Below are 22,951 nucleotides of genomic sequence, written 5' to 3'. Positions count from 1 at the left end.
CAAGTGCAATTTCTTCCATGGATTAAGCCGTTCCACATTACCTGGTAATATAGAGATAAATAGTGGGTTAATTGTAGGGGTTGAATTTAGTTTTAATTGTCTTTTGCCTCATAGAATGAAGATAAAGAAATACAATCACATGCTTCTGCAATTAGAGCTTTGGAGCCGCCAAGCATTTGTATGTCTAGGCATCCATTGTTAAGGGTTGATTATTTCTTTACTCCATACACCACTTTAATTTTTAATGATAATATAAATGCATCTGCAATTGGAATGAACAAAATTGAGGGGGGGGGACCCTGATTACAACAATTACAGGTAATGGAGGAGATGAGATGCAAGCCAAAAGCCAGAAAAAGACAAATTGGCTTCAGCTAGTTCACTTGAAATGTTTGCACTGGAGGACATCTGCCAATAGCTAAGAGAGAGAGGTACACGGTCTGATTTCAAAGGATCATTGTGAATAGTTTGTATTTTCCATGATAAATACTGCATAAGCTTCACAGACAGTTGACAAAATTCTGACGCGGGTACTGATGTCATGAGTCTGTGCACATTGCAGTGTATGTTTTGGCTGAGCAACCCTGTGTTCTGTTTCAACAGAGTGAAACGTTTATTCTAGCTCTGACATATCTGAATTCCTAAGCAAATGACCATTCAAAGTGGACATATAAGCTAGTCTCCTTTTCCTCGACAGAGTGATGAAACAAGGTACTTAGGGCAGGACGTCTTAGTGACCAGTTGATTTGGTAACCCGGTAATGAACTGAACTGATTTATGAAGCTGACGACAACAGGAGAGCAGGCATTCTGACATAGAATTATGTAAATAATCAGAGGAGTTTCCAGCCTATGTGAGGTTATGATGTGTCATAATATGCTTAGTTTGTCTGGTAGTATCAGGGTTGAGAGTCAGGTTTGGCTGTTAGTGTTTTACTGATTGCTTCCCATGAATCACCTCTACATCTGTAGTAAAGAAAGACAGGGTGCTAGGAGCAGAATGATAGCACTGCTGCTCTGAGACAGTGTAGAAAACATATGAAAGCCCACAAATGTATAAAAACACTCATCTAGTTATACAGTTTGGCTTGATTAACACCCCCCCCTCCCGCCCCCCGCCCAAACACACACATCTGGTTGTTCAGTTAGAAGCAATAATTCATGACAAGTGCTTAACATGCTTGCTTCCTGATTTCTAGACAAGCCTCACAATCTTCAGTATATTCTTCTGCAAAAGCGCAAAGCTATGAAAATGGCTAAAAGTACAGAAATGAAAGGTAGGGGATGCACAGGCTGAGTAGCATCTAGCTCCGTCTCCATACAACTCCAGGGTTGGTAACTTTAAGTGTTAGATTAGTTCTGTGCGTTCGTGCGCATCTCCCTTTACCTTTCCACCTACAATCCAATGACAAACTGGTCAGGTCATCTTTTGACTCTCAAGCTTCAACTGAGTGTTCAATTAATGTCTTGTAATGAATGAACTGGCTATCTGAGAACATTCCAAATCTTTGCGATGGTTAAAAGGCACAATACAGGATGACATAACCTTGGTTCCTAAAACATTACTGCATGGTCTCCCCTTCCATGCCCCCATCTCCAATGTCTGTAATAAAAGTAAAAAAAAAAAAAAAACTCTCGAAATCCCTGCGATTCCCGCTTCAGGCTCAGATTATAAGTTTCTATTCAGAAAACGTTTGAATGAGCTCAGGTGAGCCAGCTGTCATAGACACGTGCCACGGACCTAATGCAATGAATGAGGGGCCTTTTGGCCTCATATGGAGAGGCCAGAAAGACAAAAGGCCCAAACAGAATAGCAGCAGGAATGTTGAAGTTGTTTTAATCTAGAAATGGCATATAGCCAAAAACCTCCCACGAGACTGCGATCTGGCCGAACCACAAGCTTTATGCTGGAGAAAAATATCTTTTCTATAATCAGACAGCTATTTGGTGCAGATCTCATGAGCACCTAAAGGAACTGTTTTACGTTGCATGTTAGATAATTTCTCTGTAATGATCCTTTGCTCTGTGAACATTGAAATAATCCATCAGGGAATTTCGGTTTCTTTCGTAGCCCCCTGTCTGTAATAAAATTGCAAATATTATCACATGAGGAGGTGGCTACAAAGCTACAAGCCTTTTGCTTCAATTTAAAAGAAAAGTTGTGCCTTTGGGATTATACTTTGGGATACTTTACAGGAAACACAGCCAAGCAAGTACACAGAGAACAATCCGATTGCTCCTTCGGACAAGAATAGAAATAGTGCAACTCACTTCCATATTAGTACTCAACAGAATATATGACCAATGACTGAACTTATAGGTACGATATATACAAGGCAAACATCCAAACTCTTTTATTATCTTAAAATGTATCTTTAGCAGTTTGAGACTTTGTGTAAGATTTGACTGTCTAAAACCAGGATCTGTTTACCTTGAGTATGTTTTGGCTGTCATAAAGACCTTACTCAGAGGGTGGTTATCGTGAGAACTTTACTTTGGGTGTGTAGTTCAAGCACAAGGTTTACTCTAACCAAGTGCAGCTCCCTCAGTTAACGCTTAGTAACAATAATAAGAAACATATACAGTTTGTTCTGCATGTCCTCTCAAACCTGATGGTCTCATCTCCATCCTTTCCCAGCCTGAGCCTGCACCTCCGCCTCCCCTCCCCCAACATGGACGATGATGCACTATCAGCTCACCCTTAGCAGCACTGTCACTCTGCTAGTTCTGCAGACAGTACAGGAAAAACAGACCTCCTCTGAAAGGCAAACAGCACCACCAGCTTGAATACCATAGTGCCCCTGCTTTCTATATCAGTGGGGTGAGGCTGGGCTCCATAGCTCGCCTGTCTTGAGCTACGGGTCATTTACTGTGTTCGAGTGCGACACCAGTAATTGGATCCAGGGCTGACAGACATATGGTAATAAATGGTGGCAGGCTGCATAAACAAGAGGAAAGGTGCCCTTGACCTCAGTTCTCTGAATCTCAGACTGGGGTCGCGACCCCTTCTGGGAACTCCCACACCGCTGGCACATCTGGAGGGGCGTTAGAAGACACTTGATTGCATGTTTCTGAACGTGTGTTATGTGTGTGTTAATTTGTTTATGGGTGTTGTCATGTTGCTGGAACTAATGAACCAGGTGATTTGTCTGCTGAGCAGAATTTCATGCATCTTTGCTTCAAAGATTTAAAAAAAAATTATTAAAAAAAAAAACTTTGGATAGGTCTGGGCTGGATACTAGGGTCTGAGGGTAAGACCAAAAAATTATTACTATAATAACAAAACTCAATTTTTTATAACAATCTATCCACAATTCTGAACACTTTACACCATCGTTGTGTCTTCTACTAGTTGTTGCGTTATGCCTAAACAGAAGAAAATGAGATGGTAAAGGCTTGCTGGACTAAATATCTGAATATTCAAATACTCTGTCACTTTGCATCTTAAGAGAAACACTTTCTGAAAATCCATTATCATCTGTCTGCCTCTCCAATGTGGCTGTGAACGCCCCCACTGCCACCCCCACCCCTCGCTCCCCCCTCGGAGCTCCACCGCTGTCATGTACATCTCAGTAATGAAGGGTGAGATACTCTGGAGTCCCAGTCTCCCAGCACTATGATGACAAAACAAAGAAACACTTGAGGTTTTGATGATTAAATCAAGCTGGGCCCCCATGTTCTCTGGCTCTCTCAGCCTGTGAAACTGGCTCATGATGCTAGCACTGAAAGAACTCTTTCTATTGGACTTCCAAAAATTAAACATCAAATTGTCATTAATATGTACCATCGTAAATGACCAATCCAAGAGTAGTTCATTACTCTACCTATGGCCTATTGAACCAGCAGCCCCACAGAGTCAGCGTATAGTATCTTGGTACTGTATGGATGATAGGGACACATCCCTACCAATAGTGTGGGAGGACCTCTGTGTGATTAAGGGGACAGGGGGTTCGTGGCTGACTTGATCCCTACCGATGTTTTACCAAACATATGGCCTTGCTTACACCTAAAGACCATAGGCATTCTCCCCTTACCTGTCTCTGACTAGAGAAACACCCTATAAACTGCCCAGAAAAAAGGGCTGATCCAAGATCAGTAGGAAAGAATAAGACAGAGGGCATGCACATCATCCATCATTTACAGGTCCCAGAAGAGTGCGTGACCCAGCACACTAACACAGCCATGGAACAGCATCACATCTAAGAATACACTCTCTAAATCTTTGAAATACCTTACTTAAGAATAAACAACTGGCTACTCCTTTCTCCAACCTGCACTATTTTTAATGCGACCATTCTAACTTCTCTAACTCTGTAATGTATAGTTTTGCACCACAACCCACGGCAGGAATGGCCCAATGTGGGGTCCCAGCCAGATTTTTATATATATATATATATATATATATATATATATATATATATATATATATATATGCTGTACACACACACACATACACACAGATATTTTACATGAATATATATAATATATATTTATTTTGTTCTCTTTTTTTGTGCTAGACATACAGGTCTGACTTGTGTATAAACAAAAATGACCCCTCCCCCCCCAGCCACCACAACCCCCACCCAATTTCATGTGGCCGCACATGTCAAGGTCACGCCAATGTCGCTGCTAGTCTTTGTTCACACACATCCAGACAAAAATGCATGCAGTTCCTTCTTTTCCTTTCAGTCATTTTAAGTTGCAACTTAACATTCATTTTACAATCTGTAAATCATGGCGACTGGCTCCCCAAAACATGCCTAACGTGCAAAGGGACAAAATTATTACAAAACACCATGAAAAACCCCAAAAGGAGAACAAAAAAACAATGATTACAAAACCCAACAATTCTTAAAGAATATGATCAAAAAATATCACACTGGATTACAGGCCTGCTGCAGTCAAAATTGGCACAACAGATCTGGCTAGAAACCTCTAAGTCTGTGTGACATGGACCTCTTCAGCACACCAAATATGAAGCAAAGTATTTTTATGGGCGCTGACCCAAAAGGCCCGAATAAGTGATGCTGGAAAACAAGACGTGGATCAGAATCAAATAATTAACTCTAGTTTACCTAAGTGAGGCTATTTATCCAGTTTTTAAACTGCTTATAATGAATGACATCCAAATAATATGTGAATTTTCCATTTCTCATAAATGTTCCATCTGGAACATCTGTTGCAGCGAAGAAAGGGTTAAAATCTATTGCTGGTATTTTGTCCAGTCAGATCATTCAGTGTAACATGACAGCATGGGTGCCTGTAGGTCTGACTTATATGGATCTTTAGCAAACAGAAAAAGTTCTTTGCACTGGAAGGAATGCGGAGGATCAGAAGGACACTGCAGAGAAGAATACAGGCATCAAGAGCAAGAGACAACAGTAGACTTGACAGCTTAAAGAATTACTATTTATTTAAAAAAAATTCCAGGGTTGTTTAAAATAACAGGCTAATCTGATATTATTAAGTTAAAATAGTCTAAGGGTTGATTGAAGAGAAAAGATCCACCAGTGTGTCAAAAACACAAAGTGACTGATTAAACAGACACTGATGCTTTTTCTAAAGTCTAAATAAAATCTGGTTCCTTATGCGTGCGCTTATCCTACTGGGACGCAGGGGGTCCAGAGCCTATCCCGGAAGCAATGGGCACGAGGCATTCACTCACACACACACACACACACACACACACACAGACGGGCAATTTAGCAACTCAAATTAGCCTCAGCATGTTTTTGGACTGTGGGGGGAAACCGGAGTACCCGGAGGAAACCCCACGACGACATGGGGAGAACATGCAAACTCCACACACATGTAACCCAGGCGGAGTCTCGAGCCTGGGTCCCAGAGGGGTGAGGCAACAGTGCTAACCACTAGACCACCATGCCGCCAAACTATGTTTTTTTTTTTTTTACTGGAGCACTTAACATGTCATTAATTATGAGCTGAACATATCAGTCAAATTACTGCATTTTGATGGATTTTCCGACTGTGAGTGTTCTCAACTTTAAACATGAATGGTACTCGTTTGCAAAAACCCACTGTTCTGGTTTCCACCTTTATTAGAGCACTTTTGTTTTTAAGAAACAAGAAATATTGTCTTCCTTGGTGAAGCTAGTCATTCAAATGCAGTAGGGCTTTCCTCAAAGTTAAACATTACAAAAACTGAAAGCTATCAACAAACTGAAATCTCTTTCAAAGGCTCAAATTCCAAGCCATGCAGAGTAGTGCTGCTGCTAGTGGAGCTGACAATAAAGACCTGGACACATTTCAAGAAGAGCTTTGCTGCTGTAACCTTCTGTTCATGGTTTCAGTAAATACTCAAGGGTATATGTAAGCTAAAAACAGGTAAGCATTGTTGTTATTAACAGGAAAGAATTCACCACTTAAGTACAGAAGACATAAATAAATTATGTGACACCTTGTTCACCATGGGTGATCGGCAGGTGGGAGAGTGATAGCATAGGATGCTGTGATCCCCATTCCAGAATGTGCTAGAAAGCTGTGCTGCTGATGATGGGGAGTCACAGACAAACTTAGACTTTCACTGCCAGGGTCATGACCAGCAAGATAAGACAGAGACCGTGAGAGAGACAGAAAAAGGAAAAGATTCTGTGATTCTAGCTCATTTTCAGAGACACTTACTGAAAGGACGTCTATGATTTTTGTTATTCATGCATTTAGGTTCCGCCACGGCTCCATGTGTGTGGAGTTTGCATGTTCTCCCCATGTCATCGTGGGGTTTCCTCCGGGTACTCCGGTTTCCCCCCACAGTCCAAAAACCCGCTGAGGTTAATTAGAGTTACCAAATTGCCCATAGGTGTGCATGTGTGAGTGAACGGTGTGTGAGTGTGCCCTATGATGGGTTGGCCCCCCCATCCTTGGTATTTCCCTGCCTTGCACCCATAGCCTCTGAAATAGGCTCAGGACCCCCCACAACCCTTAGTAGGATAAGCAGTTACAGAAAAATGGACGGATGGATGGATTGATTTATATTTTTGAATCCTTATTTAGGTAATTTTACTAATACAGTTACTAAATGAAAACAGCCACTCTACCATTTACTTGATTAGTAATGTAAATTGAACATTTTATATTTGCTCTTCTGTATATTGCAATTTCATGTTTGTTAGGTTTTTTAAATACCATTTGGCTACAAACACATCCTGACAGTGACTGAATACTAAACTGAAAGCAGAGTGGCAAAGAGAAAAAGGCTAAACTGCATTAAGAACAAGACAGACAGTGGTGGCACTTCGCATATGAAACCTCTCCAGTCACCCTCTTCATCCTTCTGGTGTAATATTACGTCAGGCAGATGTGCTCCCACAGAGCACACCATGCTGCAGGCTCGGGGAATCTGGAATGATTTCTGCGATAACAGGGAAGCATACTACAGATGGAAGGTGGTTGACCGCCATTAGCTGTGAGAGCTGCATGTGGCCTAGCAGCAGGAATTGAGAATCACTGCAGGAATTCCCAGTGCTTTTGGTTTGTCCAAGTCTGTCTTCTTGGCACATAAAGGTCGGACTTCAGCAGATGTGAGAAAAGACGTAACAGTTCTGCCTCTGCCCTGTTACCACAGAGCCCCTGAGAATCCCAGTGTTCACAGCCCCGCTGGTGTGAGGAACCATCAGACCACCCAAGCAAATTCAGAAGGAACACTTCATGTATAAGGTTTGGAATCCAAGCCATTTCATGCATGCAATTACCCCACAAATGATCACAAAATTGTTTTACAGCACAAGCGTTCAAGGGCATACACACAAAACTCATGTAGACACCTGTGTGTAAGTGTATTTTAAAAAGCAGTCACAGCGTTTCGCCACACTGGGTCCTGGCAGAGATCAGGCGGGGGGGGGGGGGGGGGGGGGGGGGGAATTTATAGCAGCAATGTGTTTGCCTAAGAGGAGAAGACTGTGGGTGTGGAGTGTGCTGTTTACAGGCAAATTCTGAGCAAACGTTTTCTGTGTTTGCACGCTCCTTTTCGCATCCATCAAAAGATACTGCACCTGTCCAAAATCTGGGAGTCACAGTAGTTTGTGAACTTGGACTGAGTTAGTTTATTCTACTGGAGGAACTACTGCATGGGGCCCTCCTACACATGCTCACTGCACACTCACAGTACAGAGCCTGTCCTTCCCCTCCAGGGCGCCATTAGAATTAGAGAGCAGGGATTCATTGTGATTTTTGACAGAAAGACTGACACTGGGCCACACAGCAGTCCACATCTGCAATTCATGCCACCTGCTGTCAGAAATAAGATACAGTACAGTACAGGTACAGTATTGCTAAAACACTGCAATTTAACAACAGCACAGTGATACCAAAGTAGCTGCCTACTCCTGAATTAATGCTATAACAAATGCAGTGAACATAACAGCATTTGTTTATGTGTTAATAATAACATCATTTTCATTAAAAACTAATTGAAGAGCTATAATAATGAAAAGAAGAAATGATAATCTTTCGTCTGACTGGCTGCTGGAGGGAGGCATTTTGTTCTTGGGCGCTGATACCTTAGAACCATTTTCACTACTTTGTTTCTACAGTTTGGTGAACTACTTTATTCAGTGAGGATGACTCAGTATGTTTCTCATTAGCAGAGAGAGGCTTGTACATGTATAAATTTAGTTAGAGGGCTCAAAGCACGCTTAAAGAAATGCTGATTGATTCCTCATTGGCTATGATTTGTAGCCCTCGGCATTACATAGAACAAAAGGCAGATGTATGACATATGTATGATGTATGACTGTGTACATGGGAGACGGAGAAGATACTGTAGCTACAGCCAGGAAAGGCAGCACCAGTTACAACACCATTGTTTGTGCAATTAGCCAGATGGGATGGGCAGTGTGGATTTGACAATATTTTCCTAAAACAGTTCCCACGCTCTCTTTTGCTTCAAAAAAAAGCAAACATATATTGTCTTGCTGTCTTTCTAATTCTTCTTGGGTTAGTTCAATACAATTTAATGTGCATATGCTTGCATAAAGTGTCTAATTAAACTGAGAAAGTAAAATTAAATTGTGGTTTAAAAATAAATCAAATTCAACCTTCAGTTGCAAAGAGCACTTAGAGTTTCGAATGGCTAAACCTCTTTATCCAGAACTTGACATTTTTATTTCAAAGATACCAGTTTAAAAACAAAAAAGTTAAGCATCACCCAGTCATGTTCTTTGTTTATTGTGAAATCCACAATACACTGTAAAAGAGTGTCCCTTTGTAGGCCTTTGTGGTTTTCCCCACCAGGTGAAGAGTGCGTATTCAAATAGCCTCAAAAGGTTGGATTTACAGGCCGCCTTTATCCGGCAACCAGTGTATTGCATTTCAGCCCTAAATTAATACTGTGACGCCTTGGTTCTCAGACTGGGTGAGGGAGACATACAAGTCCCACCAGACCCCTTTGGAAGTGGAGTGAAAGATAAGCCTGGAAAACCACGAACTTGGTAACTTGGGTCCATTTGGAATCCATAGGGACTGCATCAACAAAGCTGCACATTCATTCAAATGTTTCCTTTATAAGGGTACCTCAGTCACCCTTGCCCTCCTTGTCCTCTGGTTCACCTGCACTCTTCCTTGAGTCACGCATCATAGTGCTTCATTTAAGTCAAAGCCAGAACCAAGTGCAATGAAGCCCCTTCTCTCAATGCAGTCCAATAAGTTTAAGAGACTTGCACAAAATAGCCGGGCCTAAACTTAAACCTCAAACATTGCACCACAAGTCATATATTTAACCGTAGAGATGTTTTCACTATTGAAAGAAACATCGAGTACAAACCCGGCTTCCCCGAGGCGTTTAATTTCATAAAATGTAGACTATTGTACTTGGATCGGCAAGATGGTAAAATACAGAGAAGCGATGGCGTAAAGTGCATTTTGAGCTATAATCTGACGAGGATAATAGGTAACCAGAAATAAAGAGACCACGGGTGAGCTGATCTCTGGTAATGTATTCCCACAGCGGCACAGAGACGTTAGTGAACACTGAGCTCTTTGTGTCTGTGCGCAACATAATCATTTTAACGTCGAGCTTGGGCCAACAGAACTGCAGTCGGGCAGCCATGCAAGGGCACGAGACAATTGGATTAATGTAAAATGGAGCTGAGGTGTGAAAGGCCTTTACTCTCACCGTCCTTGTTCCAGATCGTATGTCTCCAGGTGTTCCCCAAAATTCAACGAAACATAAACAAAGTTAAAGACTTTCAAATGTGCAGGCAGATATATTAAAGGCCATTACGCCTTAAACGCCCGTCAAAGTCCAGAGCAGTGCTGGTTGACCCCTCTTTGACTGGCTTCTGTTTTGGGGGTTATGACCCAAACACTCCATAAATAGGCTCTGATTAAGCCCAGTGGCTAAAAATAGGCCGTGAGTAGTGAGAGAGACAGATGAGAAAAATAGTGACATGGGTGGTCTTACGCTGACTGGTGGCGGTGGGGGAGGGGGGGGGGGGGTCAGCCTCACAGCCCAACCTTGGAAGAGGCTTAGTAAGGTTTTCAGAATAAATATACAGACTGATATTCCTCATACAGTGGGAACAAAATCCATACCTTACTATTTTATTTGACATGACATTTTATACAAATTGACTGACATCCCAGCCAGAGTCTTCCCCTGTCTTGCGCCCTATTCCACCTGAGTTGGACTCCAGACCCCTCCTCAACCCTATGCATAAGGGACTGAAGAATATATATATATGTATAGCACCACAGCTAGCAGAACATTCTCTTTAGTACCGTTATAGGTTTGGCATGCAAATGACTCCTGAAATATCATTTATAAGTAATACATCCTGAGACTGAGTGAAGAGCAACACATTACAATACACCCCAGGCCAGGTTGCGGGACTGCTTGTCTGGAGCATAATGGGGTCTGGTATTATTATACCTCAGAATATATCAGTTAAATGATATAAACCAGAGTTAGGCAATGTTATCCTCAAAGGACCATCAGTCCATGTATATATGTAGAACACCAACAGGAGGTCATCAATGCTTAGATGACTACTAAAGGGACATGCAGAAAATGTGCTTAATGACACCTACAGCTGCTTCTGAAAGCTTTTGTGTACAGTGGAACAATGATTTGAATGTAAATGTGTACATTGTATTCTGGAGAGCTGAACTGTTTGTGAAACAAGACCGTACTGAGAAATAACCACAGCTTGCAAAAGCTGACTAGGAACTGCAAATTAAATGGACTGCAAAGTTTATGTATAGTTTTAATAGCTGTTCCATATTGTACCATTCCCCAAATGTATCATTCCAGATGTTGTATTACAATGAGTGCAGATTCAACTCACCTCCAAAACGCACATATTTTTTTTAAAAAAAGAATATGCTTTCAATTCTCTGGGGCTGCAGTTCCCCATCTCAGATACTGAGTATATTCACTTTAATCCATATTTGTTTGTCTTTGGTATTTTTTTAAGTATAAGTATCTATATCTGGGCAGAGCCGCTGAACCACATCAGTGATATTAATTAAATGGGGCTCCATCATGGTCCGTATATGCATCATGGCACTTATATGGTTATATTCAGGTATCAAAACAATCATCCATCCATCCATCCATCCATCAAACCACTTATCCTACTGGGTCGCAGGGGGTCCGGAGGGAACAACCCAGGATGGGGGGCCAGCCCATCGCAGGGCACACTCACACACCATTCACACACACACACACCTACGGGCAATTTAGCAACTCCAATTAGCCTCAGCATGTTTTTGGACTGTGGGGGGAAACCGGAGTACCTGGAGAAAACCCCACGAGGGCATGGGGAGAACATGCAACCTCCGCACACATGTGACCCAGGCGGAGACTCGAACCCGGGTCCCAGAAGGGTGAGGCAACAGTGCTAACCACTGCACCACCATGCCGCCCCTCAAAACAATCATTTTCTACATATTTTTATTTCAACATTTATTTTGTACAAGTTTACTGGTAGTTAGGAATAATGTATCTGCACAATTACACACCAAAGACTCCAAAAGACTTTTGAATTTAAAAAAGTGAATTTAGAATTTAAGTTTAAGAAAAACACCATAAAGCTGCATCTGTTTCATTCATTTCAGGTTCTGTTGAATTCTACGTTACAAAATGGTCTCTTGAGACTGATCTCTCTTATTGATTGCCTGACTTTTATGGGACTGAAGTTTGTTCATTCAAGGCTGATGGCAGTACAAAGTAATAAGATTCCCACTCAGAGCAGGAAATTGATTCTGCATGGTGGCTGGGCTTGGGGGCGTCTTTGTCACAGAGGATGCTCAGTGCCTGCAGGGCCCGGAGATCATCGATTACCCAACATTCCCACAAGTTCCACCTCTTGACCACAATTACACTGGAAAGCGGCACAATCTGGATACAGGCTGCTCTAAAACATAGATGTTCTGCTAAAGCAGTGATAATGCACTTACAACCTGAATAGATGTGGCGAGTCTAATATCAATATTTCTACGCCGGAGGAAGAAAATTTATGAAGCCCTAAATGAATCAGAACGCCTCGGTCTTTTTGCTTGATTCGATTATAGCCAAACTTGCAATAATGTCTTTATGAAGCTAATTATCCGTGTTAGACCTGTGTCTTTGGTTATGTCTAAATTTCCTTTAGAACTTGTTTGTCGTAGGGCATAATTTGGCTAATCTAGGCGAAATCTCAGCTTGTATTACAAGTCTAGTAATTTTTCTTTCAGATGATGAAATTATGGATTTATTTTCCCCTAGCACAAGCCCACGCACAAAATGGTTGTAAGCCTAGATATGATTTATGAGAAACAAGGTGCAAATAATTCCATTGAATTACACAGGCTACACAGACATTAAAAAGTCATATCATTAAAACAAGGTATCAAGGTTCCTTCAGGTTCCTTCCCAACCAGAAAGGTAATATTTTATGTTGATAAAGCCATCGTCTGTTACCAACATCATACTTATGTCCTAATTAAATTTGCCGAAAGTCCGTCGCTGATAAAAGTATATATTTACTGTACCTGATTTGATAAAAAAAAAAAAAAAAAAAAAAATTTTGATCCCCTCTCAGCACTGTGAGCTTAGCGAAATGGAGGGACGTCATGTCTTAACAATCCACAGAGCCATGTGTCTGGAAATTGTGCTCCAGGTATAGTCGCCTTTCACAGGTCTGTGGGGAGAGGCCAGACTAACTCTAATCTAACAAAGACTCCTAATGAAAGCTAACCAGTGTTCCCTGCCCAGAGCAGGATTAGTGGGACCCACCATTGGAACTTGTGGGGTCACTACCTGCAAAGGTGAAAGGTGAGGGGTCAGGTGGAGTACCATTTGAGTGGCTAGCATGAGCAGAAAAGACCCAAATGGGACAGATGTTGGTAACAGACAATGGCTTTATCAACATAAAATATTACCTTTCTGGTTGGGAAGGAACCTGAATTAGGTACTGATTAGAGTCAGCTTTAACTCCACAGATAGTGTGGGCATTGGAAGTAAGTCTGTCATTCAGGGTGGCCTTCTCCTGCACTGAAGATGTCCATGGTGAATGATCTCATGTGGTGAGGGACATTTTCTCAAGTCTCATGCTGAGGGTTGTGGAGCTGAAGTTTATCTTGGTGGAAAAGAAGGATGTTTCTGTGAATCAAATCAAGAATGTGTGTAGTGTCTGCTCCATCCCTTCATTTTCTGAAAGCGCCTATCCTGTTCAGGGTTGCGGGAAGTCTGGAGCGTATCTCAGAGCCTACAGGCCCAAGGCAGGCAACAACCCAGGATGGGGCACCAAACCATTGCAGCGTACTGGATCCCACCCCTGTAGTAACTACTCTTTTTGCGTATATGCCAAACAGCTTTTAGAGTACCCAGTCTTCTTAGAGAAAGCGTGTGAGGTTCTTGAAAGGGTTTTAAATTTCTGTGCAAACCATGCATTGTCCATAATTAACAATCACAGTGTGCACGATACCAAAGGGCTCTAGGTGTAAGGTCAATGCACAACTTTGAAGTTGTTTCATTTGACTTGTGGCTGTTTTTTCACACCTGGATGAAGAAAGGGGCAACACTATTAGCCAAGCAGCACTTGGATTTGGTGAATAGGGAGAAGGCCAGATAGACCTGGAAGACACACATTAGCAGTCAGGGTATACTGGGAGCACCTGGCTGAAGTGTGAGGTGAATGCAACGCACACCTCCAGGAAAACTTCTCCAAAGTGCTATGTGAGGCTGGAAACATTGTTTCCAAACTGACCTTGCTCAAAGCCTCAATCGTTGCAGGGGCTGCCAAGAGTTGTGGTCAAAAGGCAGTTGGTGCTATCATGGAGGTAATCCTAGGACCTGCTGGTAGACAACGGTGGTGAGGGAAGCTGTCAAGCTGAAGAATGAAGCCTTTAGTTCAATCCTTGCACACAGGTTTCCTGAGACCAATGACTTTGTTCATCCAAGTGGGGAAATGATGACCAATAATGTTGGAGGTTGTTGAGCAGTGGAAAGAACACTTTGTCGAGTTCCTTAACCTAATGGAAATGCCTTCTCACTAGGAGGCAGTGCAGAAAACTTCGGGTGGATCAGAGTCCACTGACCCTGATGTTGCTATGCTGCTCTTCCTAGCCTGTATTGGAAAGGCTGCAGCGGCAGATGAAATTTGTCCAGAGATGTATAGAGTACTGGATCTTGTTTGCGCAACACTGTTTATGTGGCTGTTTGATGTTTGATGAAATTCTGGTAAAGTACTATTGGACTAGTCAACGAGGGTACCAGTCCCACATTTTCCAAAGAACGTCAAGAGGGAGTGCTCCAAATATACAATAGGGGCATCACACTTCTCAGCTTCTCTAGGAAAGTGTCTGCCAGGGAACTGGAGAGGTGATTGAACCCAGGATTTGGAAATATGGATGATAGTGACCTGGCTGTAGAACACATTTTCCTCTTATAAATACACAAGGATTTGTGGGCAATAAGCTAACACAGTCTAAACATGCTTTCTTTTTGAAGAAGACATATGACTGTATGCCCCGGGCACTGCAAGAAATACAAAGTAGAGAGGTCGCTAGCGTGTGCTATTCAGTCCTTGGATGAATGCAGTAAGAGTTGGGTCTACCTACTTGTCGCAAATCAAAGCCACTCAGAGTGGGTGCTGGGCTCTGGCCAGATTGCACTTGTTTACACTGCTGTTTGTGATTTCCACACACAGGATACCAGCTGTGTCTATAAGGCTATCCAGTATGGGGGGCACTAATGCTGTGTTTTTTGATCAGGACCTCCAGCACACGAGTGACCAATTTAATCCTGATGTCATGCTTTTTGACAAGGACCTTCAGTACAAGCGTGAACAATTTAATCCTGGGTATAAAGTGGCAGAGTGGAGAATGAAACATCTCCAAATCCAAGACTATGGTGCATTCTTGGAAATGATTGGATGGCTCATTTCAGGTGTGGGGCAGGAATCTTCCATTATTGAAGGAGATTAAATACCTCAAGATCTTGTTCATGAGTGATGGTAATAGAGAAACAGACTGACAGGCAGATTGGTTTGGTGACATCAGCTTTGCAGGCTTCTTATGAAATCCATGCTGGTTAAGTGGGAGTTAAATTCAGATGAACCTTGCAGTGTATAAGTCAATCTATGTCCTATCTGCACCTGTGTCATTGTGTTAATAAGCCTAAAATAATGGTTCTCAATACTTGTGGCTGAAAGGAGGTTTCTCTGCAAGGTGGCTGAGTTCGCTCTTGTTCACAAGGAGTTCAGCGACCTGTATGGATGCCAAAATAGAGCTGCTCCTCCTTCAGATGGGGAGGAGACAGCTGAGGTAGTTCAGATATCTTATAAGCATCCCACCTGGTAATGAACCAAGGGAGCTGTTCTGAGCATGTCCTGGTGGGTGGAGACCCCAGGGAATCCCAGCACATACTGAATGGATTATATCTGCCAGCTGACTTGGGAACATCTGGGGATCCCCAGATGGAGCTAGAGATCACAGAAAAAGAAATCTGGTCTGTGCTGCAAGGTATGATGTCACTGCAAACTTCACCAGGCAATGCAATGGGAAAAAGTGAGACAAGGTAATATGTTTAAGTGTAGAAGCAGAATAGTTTACTAGAACACAGCGTAAAAACATAGATCAAGCAATTCTATACCCCTCCAGCATAGTGGGACTGTGCTCAAGCCTACAGAAGGAAGTCTTAAAGCTTAAAGTACAACGATTATGTTCTTTATTTCAATGAAGTAGGGTTGACCAGCTATTTTCAAGTGTCAAGATGATTTAGGGAGAAACACAAGTGCTGCTGGTTTAAGAGGCCAAAGTATTAACCCAGCTGCTGAACAACAGAGCAGCTTGATTTACAGGAGAGGACAGGGGTGGGTGTCACTGATTTATCATATCATGGTCTTATGAGCCATGGTATCACGTGTTCATTTTTTAAAATTTCATTTTTCTATTCTAAAAGCCTAAATATTCGTTCTGGTTAATATTATACTAATCTTGAAAAGAGAGTAGTGAATGTACCTACTGTATTTGTTACTGAATTCATTGGTGATTTGTACATTTTTACATAAGTCATAAGACATTACAACCTTGCATCCACACAAAATATTTTCTTACTAAGGAACTATTTTTCTATAGACAATAATGGATGGCGAACTTAGAAATGAGTGCTTTAAGTGGGCCGGTACTCACGGTATGTACCGGTTTCTCTTCGTTTTTTTATCTTCAAAGTACTGGAAACATTTCTCGCGTACTGGCACCTCTCATAATCTACTGGTACTGAATAACAAGGTGGGCACCAACAGCTGTTTGTTCACACTTCAAGCACTGGACTCGCCTCCAGTTTGAACAAACAATTTACAGCTGACCCCAAAAAATTATGCTGCCCTCAAGTTGAGAATCTTATCATTGATTGAAACAGTAAGTGTTAATTACAAATGAAAGATATTTTCCACAGTCGTGTGAAAAATGGTTCAGCAGATAAAAATCTCTCTTGATAAACAAAAGAACCTACTAAGATACAGTGTATCTGTGTTTTTCTACAAAGCAATTCATATTTGGTCTAATGATACAGTAAATAGAGGGGCAATGCTTCATCATAGACAAATGTAACGGCTAGCTTTCTTTAGAGTCAATCCACTCTTTCTAACTCAACTTATCGGGCTGGGAAGGCTTTCCTTTTTTGGGGGTGGATTGCTCTTTTACATTGACCAGATGTGACTGTAATACCTGACATTACACAGCTTCCCTCACACATCTGTGAGACTTTTCCGTGCCTGTGATGCTTAGTTTGGGCTGGAAGCGCCATTCTCTAATGTGGTCCACAGCCTCCACTAGTAACAGCAATTCCACTGATACTTCTCCCTTATTTAGAATGCAGTGTACAGTGTAGTGAAGGATTTGTGTTGTCTTTCCGCTGCTTCATACGACAAAAGCAATTTCAAGCTCTGGCAGAAACGATAAAGATTAAATAACATCAGTCATAAAATGACTATATTTAAAATTAATTAAACAGCCAATCAATGCATTATTTTGATGAACCAGTTTTCTAGCATCTAGATTCCATGTCAATGTGGGAGAAACAATGCACACCGCCACAAATATTAAAATGTGTTTTAAAATACATATATGCTAACATATGCAGAATTTTCACTTAGAAGAATGGGTATAATTAAGAGATGGAAGTGATTTTTTTAGGTACACTTTAATCTCACTTATGGAAAGCTGAAGCAGCTGCAAACGCCCCTGCAATGTAGAATGAGCAGAATCCAGTGACAAGAAGATCATTTTCTTCTCTACATGTATAAATGTCTTGCTTATTATGAAAAATAATAGAACTGAGGTTCACGTGAGAAAGACATTGAATGATAAGCAGCACAACCACACATCAGCTGTGATTCAATAATTATGGCATATAGAGAATTTGCTGACCTCCTCCTTGATAAGGATGAAGATGCAGAAAGAAGGCAGCCAAGATCACTGCACAGAAATATCAGAAATATATACAGCAGATCAGCATGTCTCTTAACTGGTGATGTCACTTACCTTTGAAGGACAGGAAGACGCGTGGGGCAGAGAGTGGGTCAGACTGGGAACCCAAGGTCCACATCACCAGCACCACAAGGATGTGTGCTGACCACAGTTCATCTGACAGCATGATCTCTCTGCTTCCAAACACAGATGACAAAATCTCTGACCCTTTGAGGACAAGAGGAAGATTTGGTCAGTAATGCAATTTACTGTACAGTTATAAACCAAATAGGTTCCTTTGGTTACTAAATTGTCAAGGGCTATAATACAGGTAAATAAATGTATGGCCAATTAGTAATCATGACAAATACTGATGCAATGCAACATTATGGTAATATGGATGTAGATGAAAGTTACTCATTTGAAACATCCGTGTAACAATAAAAACGTAATTTATCACTTACATGGCCACCCAAATACCTTGTTTAAATGAAATATTACAATTATTTTGCTTCACCTTAAATCTAACAATGTTTTATCTTACACTGATAAGTAATTAAGCAATGTATCCACGGAAAGCAGAATCATTCAATCAATCAGTCAAAATACAGAATACACACTGTTTTATGGTCTATGGGAACTTCAAGAATTCTTGAAATGATAGAGTGCAAATTTAGTTTCTGGTTGCAGCCAATTCAGTTATAATCTATTTCCCTTCCAGCCACTATTTATTTCAAACATGCTATGAAAACACATATGACAATATTCTATTGAAATTACTGTCAGTTCATCTATTTCCACAGTGGTTAAGAACCAAGTGTCTGCTCCAGTGCCTGGAATTTTAAATGACACAATTGGGAGTTTTTTTTTCACAGAAGACTGCAATTACCAAATATTATATTTGCCAGAAGATAGTCACACTATTCTCCTTTGTCCAGCAACTTAGAGACCACACAACAGCAGAGATATGATGGCTGTTGCTGCACTGTGTATTAAAAGCGTGACATGGCATTACATCGCCAGGACAAAAAGAGGGGACAAGGGGGGGAAATAAGCGAGGAACAAAGGCCAACAAATGAAACAGAAGAATACAAAGCACCCACGCTAAAGGAGGAGGACCACACATGTATGTTTTGTTCTACTTGGTTACTGTGCAAATGAAACTAATCTTCAACATTACATGCATCGAAGGAGCTCTGTCCATAATGCGAGAGATTCAGTTACTCTACTAAATAACCAAAAAAGATTTTGATTAGATTATTCTTATTTGTGAATCAAACAGTGACTCTTCACAGAAGCGTAGAGAAATTCAACGAAGGAGAATTTTATCATAAGGTATCAATGTACTAAAAAGTAGTAAAGCAAGAAAAAAAAGTGATTTGTGTCTTAATATTAATACACTTGGCCTACAGCAGGGGTCTCCAAACCCAGCCTTGCACATTTTTTGGGTTTCCTCTCATTTAAAACACTTGATTCTACTTCACTGCTAATTACCATCAATTTCTTCAGTTGAATCAGGTGTGGTAGAACAGGGAGAGAACTAAGCTGTGCAGGACTGGGGCCCTGCAGGACTGGGGTTGGAAACCCCAGGTATACAGTTCTGTACTCTCACTTGCATAAAAGCAGAAACCAGCACAGAAGAAAAGAAAATAAGTGGATGAGTTAATGTGAATTAATAAATTGAGCATAACATCAGCAAGGTCTCCTCTGTCATTCCCTGCAACATTTTGTCTGTGTCTCTCACTCTCTGCAAATTTTAGAGAAGTGATGTCCTGGAACGCGCCCAGGCACCATCAGGACAATGGTCAGAACAAACCTTCAAGTAGCAAAAGCTGCCCCTCTGAGCCACGAGCAGACCTACGGCGGGTAGCAGTGATCCTGCAACCTCTTGTGGTCTCCACCAGCTTCACTAGGACACCCTCACACCACTTCATCACTACACTTTTTGCCCATCAGGGGAGGAGAGAAAGAAGCCAAATAATTGTTGTCTTCTGCTTAAATATGGGGTCAGAAATCTCATCCCAGCTGTTCAAAACTCAAATATTTCATAGCGTTTTGTTTTTTCGTCATTGTCTCTCAAAAAGGTGATATTTTTGTGATAACCTTACTGTTCAGATCTAATAGTCAGATTATTAAGTATATAATTTATTATTTTACTATGCATAATCAGGTGTGCAGTCAACATACTAGATAGGACACCATTAATGTTACGCAATAACTGACTATGATCAGCATACGTAAAAAAAAAGTCGGGACAACAAGACACGTCTTAGCTTAACACTGAAACCCTTTCTCCAAATCTGTTTTCAGAAATGAAAGTCGCACCTGCATAGGCTCAGCTACAAAGACTTCTACAAGAAGGTAAAAAATATATTAGCTATATAATAATAGGCCTATATTAACATGGAAATATGGTTTTATTGCCATATACACGGGAAAAAAATAGATGGCAAGCGACGAATAGCATGATTATGAAAATCATTTCAAATAATACATAAACAAACAAACGAATAAATTAACAGTTACAAATAAATGACTTTTATTATGGCATACAAGAAATAAATAGTATTTAAATTTCACAACGGCTTATACCGTTGGAGTATCTGGACTTCAGGACACTGGGAGCGAGTAATGTATGTATTACGATTCCTCAGCCTCTATACCAGGCGTGTGAAATAATAATCATTAACATAATTACACAAATCGCATTGCAAGACTGAAGCGTCAAATTCGTATTAAAGTTTTGTTTGCATGACCCAGGTGTTGGATTGTCAAATGAAGGCATTGCTAAATACAACCAATTTTCGGTAGATAAAATCAAACAATTTCCTTTGCTTGACATTATAAACGTTCCGTTTGGAATGTGTTATATCCATGATGCAGAATTGCACAGAACGCATGCCGTCCATGCAGTAAAATGTTAAGATCGGTTTTAGGCTGCTTATTCCTCGCGGTACGGGCTCCGTTCCGCTTGTAAACGTAGGTCAATAGCCTGTGGGGTCAAGCTCCAAATGACATTGGAAAGGATCGTATTACGAATTTAAGACCTTCAGGTATAGCTCCATGCGTGAACTTCACAATTAACAGAGGATATAAAACCACGAGCCTTTGTTTTATATTCTTAAAGGAGGAAGAATATTATTCTTATTTGACATTCATAGAAATAACGAAAACATGGCAAATATCCGGACATTTACGATATTTAGTATCAAATAAGAAAACCACTAAAAGTACTAGTATGGGATTATCTAAAATTTCCCATTTAATTAAAGTTATTTCAGACTGATAAAGTTCCCGACTTAAATGCTATTTCAACATCTCTGTGTTAGATATTACTAAAAGTAGATAAAATAGGAGAACAACGAGCGTGCCTAAAAGAAAGTACATCAACAAAAAGTCAAAACTAAACACAATTACCAACTACAATCACAACAGTGTAAGCAGCTTCCCATTGTGATGACGTGCAGTTAAGGGAAAAAAAAGCATAATTTTGCGGTTTGGATTTTGCAAAATGACGTTATAATTCAAATTATATATGATTTCATCCAGTGATATTATGGTTGCAAGTTTTTTATTTTTATCCGCATGCAATAACATTGGTGGAACTTGCAGAAGCGAAACAATTAATGAGCGTTTTCACGCGAAGCCTTCATGCTTGCTTGGATAAACTGATCAATAAATGACTTGTCTTCTTGCCTCCCATTTACAAAGACATTACGCACACAGAATCGTTATGTGCTCTTTGATCAGGATGAAACCTTCTTCTTGGATAATATCGCTCTAAATAAATAAATAAATAAATAAAATAATACTCGTATTAGGGTATACGACCACTAATTGTACATTTTAAAAGCTTATTTTGATCCAAAACAGAACTACACTCTCCAGTGTAGTAGGACACGCATAATCATCTAACAGCTTTATTGCAGTCTAATAACTATATTATTTTCTATAATACGGCTGAAAATTATTGCACATACAAACAAGCATACAGGAATTCTAAAAATAGTTACCTTATGTTTACTGTCCACCACAAAGTTTGATTCCACTTGTAAGAATCATTGAGACAGAAAGCAGTCAGAACGTAATTATTAGTTTTTTCGTCTTTCCAAATGTTTGTAGACGCGCGAATCCGTTTGAGTTCCCAGGAGCCGTAATGTTCTTCTTTATGAGTTGTAATCACCTGAGCTGCCGGTATTTCTTTTACGCCTTTCTGCTGCACTTTTCGGATGGCTGAAAACAATTGGACAATAAGTATTATTCCTTTCGGCCGTAAGAGTTCCTTCGGGTTTTTGACGGTTCAGTGCGCTGTGGAGCTGCTCACTGCTGGAAAATTGTGCTGGCAGGTGGATGCAATGCCTGTCATATGTCCTGGACACACCCCTGGGGGGGGACTTACCTTTTCAGTCACCGCCTCCCGTCCCGCCTCCTGAAATGGTGAGCGGTTCCCTTATACCAGTGTACCTAATCTCGGAGTCCTAGCCACAGATTTGCGATTTTCTCACACTCAGATGCGCTAGTATTGACATAAACGCATTAATCTGCATTATGCGCAAATTAAACCTAAGATGTAACAATGATGAATCTAGATGTATTTCTAACTCTAAGAAATGACAGTGTATGTATCCAAGGAAGCCATAACTTTCTTGAGACTGATTAATGCTGTAGATTCCTCCCTTAACTATATATATATATATATATATATATATATATATATATATATATATATATATATATATATATAAACTTGAATTTAAGGCATGCTGATGAGGAACATATTTTTCTTTCATTATGTAGGGTGCCTGTTCAGAGTCCAAAGAGATTTTTTTTCAAAGATGACTTTGCTCCAGTCTCCCAGAGGATTCACGGATGCCAGTGATTTGAAGACAAATCCAGCATCCCTCAAACCAGCTTGAGAAGTCATCTGTCTGTGCTGTGACGTGATACCAGCTCTCAGCTTCAGCTGCTTTTCCAGCATCATCTCCAGCCATCCGAACCCGAGATGGTCTGTGATTTCAAAGAATCAAACAGGATTGCAGAAAATA

The 22,951-nt window shown here is 40.8% G+C and overlaps 1 protein-coding gene across 2 annotated transcripts in view; it reads right to left on the bottom strand.

Moving 5' to 3' along the window:
• The window catches only part of LOC125745046 (semaphorin-3F-like), a 69,860-nt gene extending 47,623 nt beyond the window's left edge, over positions 1 to 22,237 (bottom strand). For both annotated transcript variants that reach the window (XM_049017464.1, XM_049017465.1), the window contains exons 1-2: positions 21,920 to 22,237; positions 17,982 to 18,134 (exon numbers count right to left, since the gene is read on the bottom strand). In XM_049017464.1, coding sequence (XP_048873421.1) covers positions 17,982 to 18,093 — 112 coding nt within the window. In that variant the 5' untranslated portion in view covers positions 18,094 to 18,134; positions 21,920 to 22,237. The remainder of the gene's footprint in view (positions 1 to 17,981; positions 18,135 to 21,919) is intronic.
• Between the last annotated feature and the right edge of the window lie 714 nt (positions 22,238 to 22,951).

The sequence above is a fragment of the Brienomyrus brachyistius genome, chromosome 6, assembly GCF_023856365.1.
Source record: "Brienomyrus brachyistius isolate T26 chromosome 6, BBRACH_0.4, whole genome shotgun sequence".
Lineage (NCBI taxonomy): Eukaryota > Metazoa > Chordata > Actinopteri > Osteoglossiformes > Mormyridae > Brienomyrus > Brienomyrus brachyistius.
The sequence above is the reverse complement of the archived record's forward strand: the minus strand, read 5'-3'. Positions and strand labels throughout refer to the sequence as shown.